Source organism: Podarcis vaucheri (assembly GCF_965113315.1).
Source record: "Podarcis vaucheri genome assembly, chromosome: 2".
NCBI classification, from domain to species: domain Eukaryota; kingdom Metazoa; phylum Chordata; class Lepidosauria; order Squamata; family Lacertidae; genus Podarcis; species Podarcis vaucheri.
The window spans coordinates 113,676,130-113,694,645 of record NC_138760.1 but is presented as its reverse complement, the minus strand read 5'-3'; the positions used below and the strand labels follow the sequence as shown (position 1 = coordinate 113,694,645).

The window sequence follows — 18,516 nt, the reverse complement described above, 5'->3', positions numbered from 1 at the left end:
AGCTGCCCCCCCCAAAAAAACCAAGTAAATAAATAAACTTAACTAAAAGTAGATATTGCAGCAAGATTTTTTACAGAATTTTCTGAGCACTTGGGGTCAAAAGAACGTAATTTAAAACAACTGTCGTTCAGACATTTCATTCCAAATCTGCTGGACAGAGGATGATGACCAGTGAGTGTTCTGCCTCCCCACAACATAAATCCTGGCTCTGCTCATGCTTCTTTTTACAATGTTGTGCTGAGATTTGGATTAATATAATTTAAATGTACAAATCAGTATTTTGTTAAAAACTGAATTGAGCTGAAGCATCTCTGTAACCCAGTCTTTAGTTTAACATGCATAAATTGGATTGTGGCTCTGTTTTTTTTTCCAATTTGGTAGAATGTGTAAAAATAAGTAATGAAATAAACAATGCAGGTATTTTTATGGATCAATACTGGATTAGCCCGAACTTTCAGTGTTTTATCCATACAGCAACCGTCTTGTGGGCTAGGCTGAGATGGTGACAAGTCTATATGATCAGACAGACCATAAGCTCTTATCAGCCACACCATCCTGGCTCTTTTAACACCTGAACTTTCCACGAAAAGCCACCAGAAGGTCCTGACTTTCCACACCACAGCACTCTCGGTTTTTATTACCATCATATTTAACCTTTCGATTACACCTAATCTAAAACTACCAAGGCGAGAAAACCAGATGTCAGGAGACGAGCAGTACTAATAGGCAAAGCACTTCAGAGGTCTTTAAGCAGCGCGCTTTTAATCTGGAAATGCAGCAGCTCTTTCAGCGAGTCTTGAGTGGCTCTTAAAAGAGCCTTTTAAAAGGTATTAAAGTAAACTGCCGGGTTTTCTCTGTATTTAAGAACCTTTCACCGTTGAATGCTTGTCGAGCTGCCGTCTCCTGCCAGGGACGGCTGTCTTTCTACTACTTCGGACACCTTTTGGTTTAGAAACGGGCGACTTCTTTCTCGGCTCCCTGCTACCCGACGCCGGCCTTTTGTTGGCAGCCGCCGTTTTCTTCACTTTCCTCGCCTCAGGCTTGGCAGATTTCTTCGGCAGGGGTTTCCCGCCATGCTTGAAGGATCCCGAAGCTCCGCTGCCGGTTAAGCGGATCAAGACCCCATTCGATACCAGTTTATACAGCTCCCGTTTGAGGTGGCTATTTTTGTTCCTGTTCAGGTTGTAGCCTCCTTCCCTGAGGAATTTCTTCAGGGCTGCCAGCGACACGCCTTTCCGCGAGCTGGAGCCTTCGAAAGCCATCAGGATAAGCCGAGACAAAGGGCCGGAAAGGCGCTTCTTTCCTCTCCCCGAGGATTCGGAAGTGGACGGTTCGGAAATAGGTGCAGGCGGAGGGGCGCTCGAGCCTTCTGCCTCGGTGTGAAGTACGGGGCTTCCCTGCCGGATACCCTGTCGGGTTCCTTGACGCCTTGGCCTCTGCCGAGTTCCTTGACGCCTTCCCTGTCGGGATCCCGGCCGCCCTCCGCGACCCATCCTTCCACCCTCCCGCGAAAGCAGCGCGCTGCCAGCTGTCCGGAGCGCCACTGAGAAATAAACCGGCCATCAGGGTATATATAGTGTGGGCGAGGCTGACGTAAAAGAACAAATTTGCATATGGCCGTCTCTTCCCCCCCACCCCACCCCCGCCTTCCTTCTGTCACACCGTTGGAGAGGACCTTATTAGTGACAGTTTTCACTCAGGTCCGATCTTGAACTCGCCGACTACATCCCTACAATATTACCACCGCGGGGCGGGCGGGGGGCGGGAGGAGAGAGAGAGATGCGGGTTTTTATTCTTTTTTACTATCTTGTATCTAATCATTTGTTTCTTAAATGTGCTGGTTGGTTGGGGTCTTTTTTTTTGGGGGGGGTACTCACTCCCCACTTTCCAGGTGCGAGGAAGCACAGGAAGCGCCTAATGGGGAATGGACGAAGGTAACATTAAGCTAACGTTTAGAGCAGGTAGTCGCCGAGCTGTATGAGAGCTCCTGAAATTTGATTCCGCGATGATGGAGCTGCATGCATACTTACATAATTGGTAGCCCTTTTGTATTTGGCATTCCGTCCCCACACGTTAATTACTGGGCAAATGCTGCATGAAAACTACCAACAGTGCTATCCTGCACATATTCGAAGAAGGTCCCACCGAGTGCAACGGATTTATTGTTTATTTCAAATGTTATAATGCAAGAGTGGCAAGTCTCTCAAGAGTGGCTTCCAGAAAATATGCATCTGCATTAGCCAGAAATCAAAAATATTAATACGCACGTGAACCATAAAGCATCCAGCCTGGTGGCAGGATTTAGAAGGAGCATCACATTTCCAGGCCAGCAAGATAAACTGCCTTATACTTAGTTGGGCCACTGGTCTTTATAGCTCCATATTATGGACACTGGCTGGCAGCAGCTCTGCAGGTTACTAAGATGTGGAGGCTTAAACCACATATAATTTGTGCCTTCGTGTCCTGGAAAGAAAATAGGGGAGGAAGGAGAGAGACACCACCTTTTTTGAGCTTGGAAATTACTGATGGGGTACTTGTTGTCCACCATATGTTGTCGGACTCCAACATTTACTTGTTTATCCTATATTTTATTCTGTGAACTGCCCTGAAATCTTATGATTAAGGGTGGCATATAAATCTAATAAAATAAAATAGATCCCCATCAGCCCCAACTAGCATGGCCAACGTTGAGGAATTGAAGAAAGTTGTAGTCTGGGGTTTCACCCAGACCCATCTTTATTGCAAGGTGGCCTCAGTGGCTAAGGGTATCTTTTACCAGTTTGGGTAGGTAAGACAGCTATGACTGTTTCTGAACAGGGATAGTCTGACTATTGTTGTCAATGCACTGGAAATCTCCAGACTGGATTACTGCAATGTGCTGCATGCAGGGCTGCCCTTCAGGGTGACCCAGAAGCTGAAGCTACTGATTCATAAATGAAATTGGGGGGGGGGGGTTGTCCAGCAACATCTGGAGAATCCCATATTCCCCATCCCCATTCTAGACCAGAGTTTAATGAATAACGTGCAGAAAACACACACACATACATCCCATGTATCCAGTGGACCTTAACTCCCAGATAAGTGTGCATAAGATTGCAGCCTTCCAGCACAATCCTCTACAACTACTCTGAAGTAAATCCTATTGATTTCAATGAAGTTTTATCTTCATTGAGTAAATGGGACTTACAAAATATGAATAGTACTGGTAGAATATGGATGTCTGAAACAATGAGTGATCACTTTGAATGAATGGACATACCTGCCAGACTGGATATAATATTCAAACTTGATTGTGAACAAGCAATAAACCTACAGGTTATAGTTTGTATGATTTTATGTGTCTTTTTAATATTTTTTTTAAAAAATTAAGTCACGCACTTTATTCAGTTTTCGCTGAACTTCTCCAAAATTTAATGGGCTTGCAAGCCGCAAGCATTTCATTTCTCAGTATCAGCACAAAGTCCTACTTTGAAACAAAACAGACTTATTTTGTTGGTTAATGAATTTACAAATAAATACCAATGGGAGGTGGGAGATAAAACAGACTCTTTTTAACTTATCAACTTCAATTGAAGTTTTGATCTGCAGTCTCTATTAATGTAAAGGCAAAAAATGTATGTCAGGCTGTTTCTGCCCGGTTTCGAACCGGGGACCTTTCGCGTGTGAGGCGAACGTGATAACCACTACACTACAGAAACCCAGCTGTATGCCTTCTCTGAGTTACTGTGGCTGATTGGGAAAGCATGACTGGTATAAAAGCCATGGCAGTCAAAAGGAATCTGCTGACACATCATTCTTGGGTCTGAGTCACTCTAGTCTCAGTGGGAGTTATTGCCTGTAATTACTGCCACTGCTAAGACCTTCAGGCTATAAATTGAACTTACTGAGTGTATAGGATTGCAGGCAGAGTTTATTCTCACAGCAGCTCAACAGCATCTACAGCAGCAACATGCATAGATTTGTGTGCAAAAATGTAGAGCATTTAGGTTCTCAAGAACAGGGACTGTGTATTGGTTCTGGTCATAACCTCCAGCCGGTTGCCAAAGGAAAAACAACACTGTGGAGTGATGATCCTTTGGGAAATCTGAGACAGATCCCCAAAACTCTTCTGTACAGGAGGGTAGCAAGAGACTTAAGGGTAAAGGTAAAGGGACCCCTGACTGTTAGGTCCAGTCAGTGACGTCTCTAGGGTTGCGGCGCTCATCTCGCTTTATTGGCCAAGGGAGCCGGCGTGCAGCTTCCGGGTCATGTGGCCAGGATGACTGAGCCGCTTCTGGCGAACCAGAGCAGCGCACAGAAACGCCATTTACCTTCCCACCGGCATACTTACACTTTGACATGCTTTCAAACTGCTAGGTGGGCAGGAGCAGGGACCAAGCAACGGGAGACTTAGCAACCGGAAAATATTACTGCTGTCCTTGATATTACAATGGTACCTCGGGTTACATACGCTTCAGGTTACATACACTTCAGGTTACAGACTCCGCTAACCCAGAAATAGTGCTTCAGGTTAAGAACTTCGCTTCAGGATGAGAACAGAAATTGTGCTCTGGCTGCGCGGCAGCAGCGGGAGGTCCCATTAGCTAAAGTGGTGCTTCAGGTTAAGAACAGTTTCAGGTTAAGTACGGACCTCTGGAATGAATTAAGTACTTAACCCGAGGTACCACTGTATATTGAATATGTGATTTCAACATTTTTACATTGCATTTCTGTTGCTTTTCACTATAGGCTGCGATGAGGGTGGTTTTAATAGAAAAACAGGGTATAACCATTAAATTCCCCATCATCAATATTTCATGGGAAAATCAGCAAATGCAAGTTAGCAATTGGGGAAAGGGTGGAAAAGAAGGGGGAGATGGGTGTCAACCGGCTGTTGTATCTAGCTTTGAAAGAAGGAGTTATGATTCCATCAATAAAGGATATTAAGTGGGTCCAATGGTCAAGAAGGCGGTTTCTGCACACCCTGTACAGAGACATGAGGAGCAGATATGGGGCTCATCAACCTGGGAAGGCTGCCCGTCTAGGAGAAGGAAAACTCTGGTGCTAAACCTCCACTGCCTTGCAGGATGTTTTCAGGAGAAGAAAAAGCTAAGGAGTAAACCCAAAACAAATCTGGAGTGGAGTCCTTAAGATGGTTGGGTGGCACCTTGTACCCCTCCTTCCAGCAACTCCTGCAGCCAAGCTGGTACCAAACGTATTGCTGTGGTTTCCTTTGGACCACATCAGCAAGGGGAGGGGGGGTCCAGTGGCGTAGCATGGGTTGTCAGCACCCGGGGCAAGGCAAGTAATTTGCGCCCCCTAACCCGTGGATTTGCGCCCCCTAACCCTAACCCCCAGGTGTTGTGCCCGGTGCGGCCGGCCCCCCCTGCACCCCCCACGCTACGCCACTGGGGGGGGTCTTGTCATCTGGGCAGCCCAGAACCTCCATACACACTGTTCAGGCTTGCGCCCTGGAAAGGTCACTTTGGTGCTGCTTGTGTAGCCGTTTGACTTCACCCCTGGAGCCACACTCCATTGCTTCTCAAGATATCTGGATGCCAACCACATCAGCTTTCACACACCTGGTGCTCCAGCTGGATAGCTCAGTCGGCTTGAGCATGAGACACTTAATCCCAGGGTTGTGGGTTTTGGGTGAAAAATTCCTACATTGCAGGGGGCTGAACTAGATGATCCTCATGGACCATTCCAACTCTGATTCCAGATGTTTTGGACTGCAGCTCTCAATAGTTAAGGGTCCAAAAACATCTGGAGAGTGCAAAGTTGGTGATGGCTGTAGTACATCAAGGCATTTATCATGGAAATGAAAGTCATCTTCCTAAGACTTCTGTGGGATTATGATTCTAATGGATCTCCTGGGAATGCTAAACTAGCCTTGTATTTTGCAACGTGCCTGGTTGCCGTATGCAACATGGATTTTCACGCAGGAGAATGAAGGAGTTGGCAGGGGACTAGTAGATTGATTTTGCCCTCAAGTCTACAGCCAGCACGGAAACACAGTGGGAAGGATGGCAGTGAGAGCAACAGAAGGATGGATCCTTCCCTCTCTCCACTTGTCCATTTGATTTTAAAAAAGAGAATATTTTTATTGATTGCCCTGTTTTCATACCAGCCACGGAGAAGGGGCTGTCGGGCTATTTAGTCCTATAACCAGTTAGGAAAAACAACTACAGTGGTACCTTGGGTTAAGAACTTAATTCGTTCTGGAGGTCTGTTCTTAGCCTGAAACTGTTCTTAACCTGAAGCACCACTTTAGCTAATGAGGCCTCCCGCTGCTGCCGCGCCACCGGAGCACAGTTTCTGTCCTCATCCTGAAGCAAAGTTCTTAACCCGAGGTACTATTTCTGGGTTAGCGGAGTCTGTAACCTGAAGCATATGTAACCGGAAGTGTATGTAACCCGAGGTACCACTGTACTGCCGTAACTTTGGTAGTCTTATTTACAAGGCTGCTTTAAATGAGCAGAATATTGTCTTTGGTTGAGACTCGGCTGTTGGTTCCTATTCCTTGCCACAAAAGCAGCAGGCAAGTAGTGTGACCCTAGACATACCCAGGGTGACCCTAAACATATTTACTTCCTAGTTAGTCCCACTGAGATAATTGGGACCTGCTTCCTAATAAGTATACTTAAGATTGCTGGAACATATGCAAAAATACACATGCGGCATTCCCCATGCAGTTCCCAACATCACAAGACTCCCACATCTCACTTCTGAATTCCAACCTTGTATTTTATTTCAGAAATAAAAATATGTAACTGTTGTTTTTTTAATTTGTCATGATTATATGCCAAACTGAGGCACCATCTGCATCATCATACCACTTTAAACAGCCATGGTTTCCCATAAAGAATCCTGGGAGTTTCAGTTTGTTAAGAGTGCCAAGGAGTTGCTAGGAGACTCCATCAACGTGCTACAATTCCCAGCGTGGCTTAACAATCTTCCCTTTTCCCAGGGAACTGTGGAAATTTTAGCTCTACGAGAGGAATATGGACAATAAGGTTGAGTTATGTTGTACACCGCCTTGTTATATTTTCTATGGAAGCGCAGTTTATAAATGTCTGGGTGGGGTGGCGTGGAATTGCAAAAAAGAAGTTAAGAAACAAGCCACGTTAATATTTCATGCATCCGAAAAGGTGGGCTTTAGCTTAAGTTTTGACTGCAGCTAATGGCACCGTAATTATTTTCTTGGTCCAGGAGTCTGCTTGATGTAACAGATCCATGTAACCCTCCTGGGGAAAAAAAGATCTGCGCATACCTAAGAGAGGAAGAGAAGTAGTGCCGCAATTTTGTACCGCACGTTTGTGTCGGAAGGCACCCAGAGCGACTGGGGCAACCCAGCTAGATGGGCGGGGTATAAATAATAAAATAATATTATCAATATTCTGGTAACCCGCCTTGGCAGAAAGGCGGCATATTAAGGAAGAACCGCCGGCCCCAAATTAGTTGGAGATGGATCAGTTCACTGAGCAACGAAGGGCTCGGAATGAGTCTCCCACGAGCAGATCTGCCCATTAGCGACCCCATCCAGGAGACCACCATGCTCACGCCGCACGCGCGGACGGAGGAGTCCCGTCGCAAGATATCGCGAGATGTGAAACGCCAGGGCGCCGCCATGTTGGCTGCTGGTGGGGAAGCGGCTGCGGCAAAGAGTCTTTTCTACGGAGCGTGCCGCCGCGTTTCGTGCTTATGGATTCGCAGCATTGCGCGTCGCAATTTGCCTCCGCGAGGCTGAGGAAGCGCGGCCCAGCGCAAGGCGCTCCGTCGGGTCGTTCGTACGGTTGACGTGGGGGCCGCCATGTTGCTGTACGTCGGCGCCGGCGCCGCGAGAGGGCGCCGCGAGAGGCTATTTCCGCTTCCGGAAGAGGCCGCCGCTTCCTTTCTCTCCCTGGGTCTCAGCGAGCTGGCAGGTCCGGGCTAAGGGCCGCCGGTGAATCCGCCTCCATCCTCCGCCTGCCGCGGGAGCTCGAGCCTTCTCAGCCGCCGCCATGACGGAGCAGATGACCCTGCGTGGCACCCTGAAGGGCCACAACGGATGGGTGACCCAGATCGCCACCACCCCTCAGTTCCCGGACATGATTCTCTCCGCCTCACGCGGTAACGGAGGGCCGGGCCGGGAGAGACCAACTCGCGCGGGGGACGGGGGGAGGGAAGCGTGGAACGGGATGGGAGAGACCACTGTGTAATGCGGGGGGGGGGGAGAGAGAGAAACGCCCAGTTGTCGCATGAAGGACGCGACCATGCAGCCCCATCTACGTGTAATAGGGAATGGGGCATGAAGAGAGAGGCAATCACGTGCTAGACAGGGTGAGGGTTTGGGGAGGCTCCCACGCCCCAAGGGGTTTTTTTTGGGGGGGGGCGATTAAGGTAAGAGGATAGAAAACCAAATGAATAGCAAGCGGTCAGCCACAGAATCATATGAGCGGGAAGGGACCATGAGGGTCATCTAGTTCAACCCCCTGCAATGCAAGAACCTTTTTTCCAATGTGGGGCTCGAACCCACAACCCTGAAATTTAAGAGCGTCATGCTGTACTGACTTAAGCTGTCTCAGCAGATTGAGGCAGAAAATGAGGTGTATGTAGTAAGGCCCACCTGCTTCTCTTTCTTCCCAGCCCTGATGATTAAATTTGACATTTGTCTGCTGATCTTCATGGGGTCTGAAGACACGTCCTGCAATTATGATGGGGCAGGAGAGGATCTGTTCTCTTTGGTTGGCCTTCGAAGCCAACCAAAAGTGGCCAGGAGCAAGCCTGCAATTCAGGAATAATGAGGCTCTACAGCTGGTCATTCATACTTGTGGGTTAGAGGGGAAGGGCAGTGAATTTCCTCCATTAATTAGAAGCTCCAGCTTAGGAGGGATTGATTTCAGGCTTTAATTTCTGTATTGTTAATTTATACCCCATCTTTACTCCCAACACACTCAAGTTGGTGTGTGTGGCATCCAGCTTAGTGTCATATCTTGTACGGCAGGTGAGGCTAAGCAATTTTGCCACTGGCCCTGGGAGCTTTGTTGCTTAGTGGGGATTTGAATGAACCCTGAGGTCTCTCTGGTCCTAGTCTGAAATGGTAACCCGGGGGGGGGGGAGGCGGTAAGCCAAGGTGGTGCTCTCCAGATGTTGTTGGACTACAACTCCCATGATCCCTGTTGGTTGGCACCTCATAGACATCCTCTGCTCTAACTGCTATACCAGGCATTACATCCTTAGCACATGGTTCATAGGGTGGTTCCTTTCTGAGCCTCGATTATGCCAGAGAAGGAGCAAGCAACCTATTTGGTGATGTGAGCCAGTACTAACTTTTATAGCAACTGCTGAAGCCGGAGGAGTCCACAGCTCTGGTGAGCAATTGAGGATAGCTTTCTGTGTGATATTAGTGCACAGGTGGATGTCTAAAAGGGGGTAGTACTGGGGTGTTACAAAGGATACCTCGTATTTGGATCTAGATGCTGAGGCCTACAGTTAATTTCTGGTGAAGCTGTAAAAGCTGGGTCTTAATTGTGTGTATTTGAAGGCAGTCTCTGGTTTGAGAGGACTTTTCTCTCCAAGGGAATTGGAGAATTTTTCGTGTGGTTTCACATGAGGGCATGTTAAGAGTTTGCAGGAAGCCTTGGCTAGTCCGGCCCTCACTGAGATGGTAAAGCAGAGTATTGTAACACTTCAGAATGCAAGTGGGGGCTGGTATAACTTGGGTGCTCCTCCAGCCATACACTTCCCTTCACATGGAAAACTAGATGTTGGGGAGAAGTATTCTAACCTAGCCATCTCCCTGAAATGCTAGCTTTCTGTGTGCAGGAAAGTGTTTGGCAAGGTGGCACATTCAACTAGGCAAGTCCCCACCTCCAGTCTGAAGTGGTACAGTCCAGGCATGACTTTACTCCCTCACTAGGAACTTGGTCACACTGGAGTGCAGCAGCCTGCTTCAGGGAATGAGTAGTAAAGGAATGAGATGCCTCCTGCCCCTCAAGTAATATCTATCTCAGATTTGAGAAAATCTGTGGAAGAACCATTTGCTATCTTTTTCCTCTTGCAGACAAGACGATCATCATGTGGAAGCTGACTCGGGATGAAACCAACTACGGGATCCCCCAGAGAGCCCTTCGGGGCCACTCCCACTTCGTCAGCGATGTGGTTATCTCCTCCGATGGGCAGTTTGCCCTCTCTGGCTCATGGGACGGCACCCTGCGCCTCTGGGATCTTACCACGTGAGTGTAGATTGGGGAAACAGGGTCTGTGTTGATTGAAAAGGATTGTCCTCAGCAGACTGATTATATGTTTCACTCTGCCAAGTTCTCCCGTGGTTTCCCACTTTCTTCTAGGTTTTTATTCCTAGTACAGTTTCCTGTTTTTATCACTGGTTACTTTGGGATCAGGGTTTTGTGCTTGCTTCCTCCTGTCCCGATGATTAGATCTGACACAATATCTACAGACTCCACTGGGGTTTGATGATACGTCCTGCAATTATGATGGGACACTACAAGAGAGACTGAGAAAATGGAAGCTTTCTGTTTTATTGGAAAGGGGAGGGGAAGGGGAAATCAGTTGGAAGGAGACATCTGTTTCTGGCGGGTTTTTGGAATTCCACATTTCCCCATACAGGACATTTCAGGTTGCCCTTGCCATGGTTCCACAGTGAGGGTGCTAAGAAATTCTCAGATCCTTCATGCCCCTTTCATTTCCCAAAGTTTGGGGGAGCGTTATGGACTCTGTTCAGTGTAGATCAAAGGGAAAACCTCTTGTTGCTGGTTTGTTAGTTGCTCACCCTATGAGAGCTGCACAAGGAGAGGAGAAGCTCTGCTTCTCTCTCTTTAGGACTCATTGGCTACTGAAATTGGAGTGAGGGACGTGGTCCAGTCTCATCTCCAGGAAAAGTTCCATTGAAGCAGGAGATCCTCTTTGAAAATTAAACTTATGGGCCCTAGGAGGAGCTCAAGTCCAGAAGGGGAGGGTCTTTGCAGGGGAAGGGGGTTACAGGAGGTAGCATGGCAAGGCAGGGAAAAACGAGATTTGGTCTGAGGGGCTTTTTCTTTCCTGTGTTGCACTGGGTTTGTAATGAAATGACATCTCCCTTTCAGAGGCACCACCACCCGGCGTTTTGTGGGCCACACCAAGGATGTGCTGAGTGTGGCTTTCTCTTCTGACAACCGCCAGATCGTCTCAGGTTCCAGGGACAAAACCATCAAGCTCTGGAACACTCTGGGAGTCTGCAAGTACACTGTACAGGTGAGCCTCTCCTCCCTCCCAGATCTGGGCATTGAATACCACTAAAGTTCACCTCCCTTTGTTTTAGATTTTTTTAATCTACATCACCCAATCAACTGTGTCCTCTGTATGGGTCACAAATGTAAAATAAATCAAATACAATAAACAGTATTTTAAAAGCAACACCGTGATATCATTTAAATGAAGCACCAAATCTACAAAAGCCTTGATGTGCCTGTAGTGGCTGTTCATCCAGACAGTTGCTGCAGGTGCTCAAACAAGGGAAAACTTGCACTTCTCAATTCATGTTTGTGGAGAAAGGATGGGTTGGATCCTGCTTGGGTCTGAGAGCATACTCTGCGTTTTACATAGAAGTAACATTTTGATCCTACCCTTCCAGTCTCTCCTCAACCTTCTAGGGGGCTGGAGCTGCAACACTTAAGAGCCTGATTTCTAGTACAAACTAAGCACACTAGTGGGCCAGGCAGTCCTCTTAGCTGTGCCCCTTCTGCAGAGCACAGTTGCCAGCCCAGGATATATATTGGGTGAGGAGATCTCTTTGTGTACCCTGATCCCAAGTTGTTAAGGGCTTTAATTGCTCAAATGTTAATGCTCTGTCAATGCTCATGACACTTTATAGCAGTTCATAAAGGGAGAAAAAAAGAAGAAGTCTGTGCCCCAAGGAGCTTACAAGCTATAAATTTTGACAGGATGTGGAGACAACAGAAGGCAGGGAAGGATGGAGGGAATGGGGAATACATGTGCAAATGCAGTTAGATGTGCTCAGGTTTCCTTATTGATAAGGAGCTAGAACTAGGAGGTGACACGTGCTTAAATGTTAATTTTCAGAATGGTTGTTTCTCTGTAACATCCTGTTATCAGCTTGTACTAAGAGCCGTCATACCTTCTTTTTTCTCCACTCAGGATGAGAGCCACTCAGAGTGGGTGTCCTGTGTGCGCTTCTCCCCCAACAGCAGCAACCCCATCATTGTGTCCTGTGGCTGGGACAAACTCGTGAAGGTGAGTCGAGTATCAGCCTTAATCCTCAAATCTCTGTCTAGGGCCTCCCCCTGGAAGTGTCTAAATGATGCACAAGCATTCTCTTTCCTGTCCTCTCTTTTGATAATCTGGAACCAGCCCTTCAGATCTTCTGGTAAGGAGGGGCAGGACTTTGGGGTGTGCTGGAATCTCACCACCTCTCTACTCAACTAGCAAAGCAAAAGTCCTGAAGCCAAGCCAATGAGTTGTGGAGGTGCGGGAGGAGGGATTGGAGGGAGAATTGGGGCCACGGGGTCCATCAGATTTGCAGCAGCTTATAAACAGTAGGGTGTTCTCTTGTCCTCTTAGCATAGGTGACTCAATGAGTAATACAGTCTCTTTGTTGGTGCCCCAATTGGAGCAGGAGTAGAATTCTGCTTAGTCAGTCTTGCAAAGAGAGGAGATATATTGTTTGACTGCTCTTTTCACTAAATAGGCCTGCATCAAACAGCCATGTTTTATTATGTATCGGATGTTCAGTTATACTTCTATTAGACAGGCACCAGTTTTGTTAGGCAGGCTGTAAATTACCCGAGTGGGTGAGACACTTTTCAACAATCACTGGATCAGGAATTTGATCACACGGCAAGAGCTCACCTTGAGATTAAACAGCATCAGCGAATCAGTTTTGAATTTGTACTCTCCCCATCTTGCAGGTGTGGAACTTAGCTAACTGCAAGCTGAAGACCAACCACATTGGGCACACTGGCTACTTGAACACAGTGACAGTCTCGCCTGACGGCTCCCTGTGTGCTTCAGGTGGCAAGGTAAGTCTCTGTGGCAAGCCTCCGCTCAGGAGGTTGAACCTGTGCAAAGGTATAGCCGTGTGCCTAAAGCTTACTTGTTCAGACAAACTTTGCCCAGTAAGTCATGTTACCTCCACACACAACCATCCAATTGGATTGTGCATGAATTCATGAAGTATGGTTTTGTATTGATTTATTCATTGCATTTTATAAATTCTGCGTTATACGTTGCTTTAGATACTTTTAATACAAAGCAGTGTACCTATTTACTTGTTAATAAATAATAAACCAGAGGGGGTGGAGAGGAACTACTTTTCATCTTTCTCTACACTTCTGCTTATCTGGTAAATCGGGAAGCCAGCCACTATAAACTGGCCAGGTGTGTTGTTTATTAGGGAGGGAGGGAGACAGAAGGAAGCATGGGCAGTTGCTGTGAACCAGAGGTTGCTTAGCTCAAGGTACTTAGGGGGAGTTAGCTCATGGGTGTCGTGTTCTCGCTAGAAGCATCTAACCTAGACTTGTAAAAATAAAAATAAAAAAAATTCCTTCCAGTAGCACCTTAAAGACCAACTAAGTTAGTTCTTGGTATGAGCTTTCGTGTGCATGCACACTTCTTCAGATACACATGCATGCACACGAAAGCTCATACCAAGAACTAACTTAGTTGGTCTTTAAGGTGCTACTGGAAGGAATTTTTTTTATTTTGACTATGGCAGACCAACACGGCTACCTATCTACTATTGTAAAAATAAGTTACTAGTCTGCTATGGGCATAGCCATGCTTGTCATGGAGGGAGGGGGAAGCCCTCTTCCATTTCCAGTAAGGAAATCCAGGATTCCTTTTCACCAGCCTTCTAATTGCGGACAGAGGGGCGTTAGAGCTGAGGGTCCGTCTTTCTTACCTGCACAGCTACAACGACAGCAACACAGGAAGCTGCCTTAGACAGAGTCTGTCTCGCTCAGTGTCATATATGCTGAGTGGCAGCAGCTCTTCATGCAATGGTACTGAGGACTGAGCCTAGGAGCTTCTGCATGAGAGCAGGTGCTGTACCACTGGGCTATGCCCTTTCCCTGAATCGATGGCTTGGGGCCAAATATGGTCCTCTGGATCCTCCCCAGGCCACACTTGCCACTGCCATTTATATGCTAAGCATGGTCCTCTTTGTGGTGAGGAAATGGGTGTCTCTGCGTAACAGGTGGCGGTTACAGAAACAAGGCACAGCTTCCTCAGCTCTTCTAAGTATCGATCGGGGGGGGGGGGCTTTTCCCCAGCCCAAAGAACACTGTCCCTTCTTCTGATAACATAGGGAGTGTAGCGTTAAAAACAGTTCTGGAGTTTGTATTGTGGAGATATCCTCAGAATAGACTGCAGAAATAACTTCCTAATTAAAAGCAATCTAGGAGCAGAGGAAGCTTCGCAGGCTAATTTAGAATTGTAGAGTTGGGAGGGATCTCAAGGGTTATCTAGTCCAACCCCCCTGCAATGCCAGAAACTTCAACCATCCTCTGCTTTGAAACCTTCAAGGAAGGAGGAGGTCTCATTTGTGGGGGGGGGGGGGGTTCCGGGATGCTTGATCTACATGAAATCATGCTTTTAAACGGAGTATGTGAGCAAGATCCCCTATAAACTGCTGCCCCCTTTTCTTCTGCCTAGCTCAGTGCTCTTGCCTGCTTAGTGACATTTAGCACTTTACCATCCTGTAGAGATCTAGTCAGAGAATCCTGACTGTGCTGTGATGAAACATACATGCCATCTGACTTACTACCATGCAGATACTCAGAGGCTGTTTCTGAGCTGTCAAACATTGGGTGGGAGATCTGTTGCTTTGGAGAAATGTTCCTCTCCCCCCCCCCCCGCCCTTGACAATTTCTGTTTGAGGGACAGGGGGTGCATGAATTAATAAGTTAAATGCCTCAGATTTTTTAGGGGCCTTGAGTAGGTGCTGGGAGGAATGGGGAGACTCGGACGCATTAAGATTCGCAGCCTATTGCCCTTTTCCATTGCAAAACCATTCTGGACTTGGGGGCTTTAAATCTAACGTCTGCTTTCTTCCACTGCAGGACGGCCAGGCTATGCTGTGGGACTTGAACGAAGGCAAGCACCTGTACACCCTGGATGGTGGAGACATCATCAACGCCTTATGCTTCAGCCCCAACCGCTACTGGCTGTGTGCAGCCACTGGACCCAGCATCAAGATATGGGTAAGTTCAGAGCTTGATGTTGGCTGTTGAAGGTTTGGGAAGAAGGGAGGAGATTAACTCTTCTCCCAGCCTAGGTCTTGTTTTCCTTGTCAGAATTAAGTTGCTGTTCCCTTGACATTTCTTCCTTGGCAGTCCTGGGAGAGTCATGTTAGGTTCCTGCAGCTGAAGTTCCTTGAATTTATAGTTTGAGCTTCTGAGATCTCAGCAGGCCAGAGCAGGATGTTCAGGGGTCAGGCTGGCATAGCTCCTTATATGGTAAAAACAAACTTAAGTTATGCAAAGCATTGTACACAAATTAATTTGTATGGGCTGCAGAATGTGCCTTTCTTTGGCGGATAATTACTGTTTCAAGACTAAATGTGGGTTTCTCATTCTGCTGTCTAAAGAGCAAGGGGCCTTTCTCTTAATGTCAGTGTGCAGAAGATTCAGTTGCCTGGATGTCTCCTGCTCCCTGCAACTGCAACACCCAGCCTTCTCATTTTTGAACAGAAGATGCAAATCTAATTGTGGCTGAATGTGTTTGCATACTTTTATTCCAAGTTAAGATCTGAACTGCCACGGTGGTAGAGGAGACAGACATTCTTACTTAAGAAGAAGTAGCCTCTCTGGTAAGAGAACTGGTAATTGCAGATAGTAGCAGTGATGATATTCAGATGACTGTTAGGGCCCACCCAACTCTACAATTCTGTGAAGCAGAGAAGGAGCAACAGCTACCAGTGGCAATGCAAGGGAATGCATTGTGAGTGGTGATTTCAGGCTTGAGATCGAGGGGACTGACGTGCTGTGATGAAACACACTGTGCCGTCTGATTTTGCTTCCGTGCGGAAAACCAGAGGCTGTTTCTGAGCCTGTTGCCCAGACTACATACAGCATGCAAATAGCAGGTGGAAATTGAACAAAACGTTTAGCCTCGAAGTCTGCAACTCCCATTTGACCATCTAACCCCTGCTTTCTTAACATCAGGACCTGGAAGGCAAGATCATTGTGGATGAGCTCAAGCAGGAAGTGATCAGCACCAGCAGCAAGGCGGAGCCGCCCCAGTGCACCTCATTGGCCTGGTCTGCTGACGGACAGGTAAGAACCGGGCTGTGCAATCAATCAATCTTCTTTGCGGTCAAAGACCAGACAGCAAAGCTAACGACAACAAATGCCACAACCACATAAAGAAGCAGATGTAATTAAAAATCCCCTATAAACTTATTTACATTAAAAATATCACTCATTCAGCTAAAATCTGTATTCAGGAGATTAAAATCAGTAGTCCGTGTTGCTATAAAACAGCATTTCGCAGCAGGCTGTGCAAGATGCCAAGGGCCATGCAGGAAGTTAAAAAGAGCTATTGCCTCCTCCAGCCAGGGAAGAACTGGGAAAGCAGGATTTGTTAAAGCCTGCATTTCTGAGCTTCCACCTTTGCCATACAGGGCTTGTGGCATGTTTGGGTTTTCTTGAGGAAACAGAACTTTTCACCCCAACTGCAGCTGACCGTTTCTCCTGATCAGCACTTGAAGGGCAACCAAGGGAAGAGGTTTTAGCAGTGCTGCAGCTAATCCTGGTTTCCTGGGCTCCTAAAAATTTGACACGGACACTCATCTTGAGTTTTTAAAAAGTTTTTTTTCAGTCAAGTTTGTTATGTATAAAATACAGATACACTGCCCAAGAAGACTGCCCATTATTTGAACTGACAGATAAACAGTGTATTGTATTAAGATGTGAAGATGAGGGGAATGGCCCTGCAGCCAGGCTTTTGGTGGCTGTCTTCCCTTATTCTGCCCCAGTGACATTAGGCACTGCCTGATTAAAAGTACACAAGTTGTGGAGTTTGAGGGAATGACAGCTGACCTTGCAAGGCGGGAATATTCAGGAGCGAGTATCCCCCTGGCTAATTTTTCATATTTACAACTCCACTTACAGAGCAGAAAGTGATCAAATTTTATCCCTTCTGGTCTTCCTGTGGGCTGGATACTTCTCATCCTCCAATACAATAAAAAGTGAACACATTGGGTTTGTCACAATCTGCTGTTCATTCATTCATTCAGGGCATTTTTACCTTACTATTCAGCCATAAGCAACTGTCAGAGCAGCTTGCAGATCACTAAGGAAGACTCTGTAAGCCTGGGGGCAGGAGCTACCTAAAAAGATAGGACACTAAAGGAGAATGCGATTGGTAAAATGATCTTGGTTACATGTGAATCTAGTGAACAGCTGTCTAGAGAAGCTCAAGCAGAGGAGGTCCCAGAAATTGCTGTGCCAATGTGGGGTAGCCCTGCCTCTACCCCATCCCTTTCTGCTGCATCCTGAGGAACCTGGCTTCTAAGCAAAGTCTCCCATTAACTTTCTATCCAACAGTTGGTTCATGCAAAGTGATTGTTGCTCCCTTGTCAAAAAGCTGTCGCCCAGTCGCTTCCTAACGCTGTTTCTCCCTCTCTGTTCCATCAGACTCTGTTTGCCGGCTACACGGATAACCTTGTTCGGGTCTGGCAGGTCACCATCGGGACCAGATGAGAGAGTGCAGTTGACCACAAGGCACAGAATTATAATTATGTACAAAACAGAAACAATAAAACTTTTTGTGCTGAACGTTATCACTGTGTCCTGCTTCTCTCCCCCCCCCCCCAAGATATACCTGAGAATCGCTATTCACTTACCTGTTTTTTTACAAGCTTCTCTCCCAACCCACTCAGCTGATGGAAGCTGCCATCGCTTCAACCAGGAATAAATAAAGCACCTTGTCCCTTTAGATCAGGAATGATAAACCTGTGCACCAGGGGCAACCCAGAAACTGCAAGGAGTAGACCAAAGATCCCTGCAAATCTCAGTGCTCAGATGGGGGTGATAAAATGCTCTACAGAACTCTTCAGAGAGGAAGAGTAAAAAGCAGCATATTCCCCACCAGGGTGGATTTAAATCACTAGTAAGACTTGATTTAAATCATTTTTTTACAGAATGACTTCATTTTTGGAATAATAAATTTTCAGAGTATTTACAGTTACATCAAACATTACTGATTTGGTTAAAACTATTGGAAATACATACAGATAATTATGAAATTATTGTGAGGTTTAATAAGTTGACTGTTTATATTTGCAGAACTTTATTGGAAGTAGAAAAATAATCATTTCCTTAAGAATTTAAACATTATAGCATATGTATCCATGTTTGTTAACTGATGTGGTTAAACAATTTTTTTTAAAAAAAAACCACAGACTGAGTTTTAGCACACATGAAAAACTAAAACAAATCATTTCCTGATGAATAGCCTTTGGACTATAATGTAACTTAAATAGAAAACTATCTTTAGAAAGATTTTTCCTCCAAAAGCATTTTATTTTAAAAATCC

The 18,516-nt window shown here is 46.5% G+C and overlaps 2 protein-coding genes across 2 annotated transcripts; one reads left to right on the top strand and one right to left on the bottom strand.

The window, feature by feature from the left end:
• Window positions 1–743: 743 nt before the first annotated feature.
• Window positions 744–1,556, bottom strand: LOC309525244 (histone H1.5-like). Its single transcript, XM_082210774.1, has one exon. The coding sequence runs from the start codon at window positions 1,491–1,493 to the stop codon at window positions 861–863; it is 633 nt and encodes a 210-aa protein (XP_082066900.1). The 5' UTR covers window positions 1,494–1,556; the 3' UTR covers window positions 744–860.
• Window positions 1,557–7,865: 6,309 nt separating this feature from the next.
• RACK1 (receptor for activated C kinase 1) lies at window positions 7,866–17,761 on the top strand. Its single transcript, XM_082210531.1, has 8 exons — window positions 7,866–8,091; window positions 10,025–10,196; window positions 11,067–11,214; window positions 12,118–12,213; window positions 12,888–12,998; window positions 15,039–15,179; window positions 16,143–16,253; window positions 17,616–17,761. The coding sequence occupies exons 1-8, from the start codon at window positions 7,983–7,985 to the stop codon at window positions 17,679–17,681; spliced, it is 954 nt and encodes a 317-aa protein (XP_082066657.1). The 5' UTR covers window positions 7,866–7,982; the 3' UTR covers window positions 17,682–17,761.
• The last annotated feature ends 755 nt before the right edge of the window (window positions 17,762–18,516 follow it).

Coding starts and splice junctions, on each gene's coding strand:
- RACK1 (XM_082210531.1), top strand. CDS start 7,983: ATGACGGAGCAGATGACCCTGCGTGGCACCCTGAAGGGCCACAACGGA. Junction 15,180..16,142: donor GACCCAGCATCAAGATATGG/GTAAGTTCAGAG, acceptor TCTTAACATCAG/GACCTGGAAGGCAAGATCAT. Junction 16,254..17,615: donor CCTGGTCTGCTGACGGACAG/GTAAGAACCGGG, acceptor CTGTTCCATCAG/ACTCTGTTTGCCGGCTACAC.
- LOC309525244 (XM_082210774.1), bottom strand. CDS start 1,493: ATGGGTCGCGGAGGGCGGCCGGGATCCCGACAGGGAAGGCGTCAAGGA.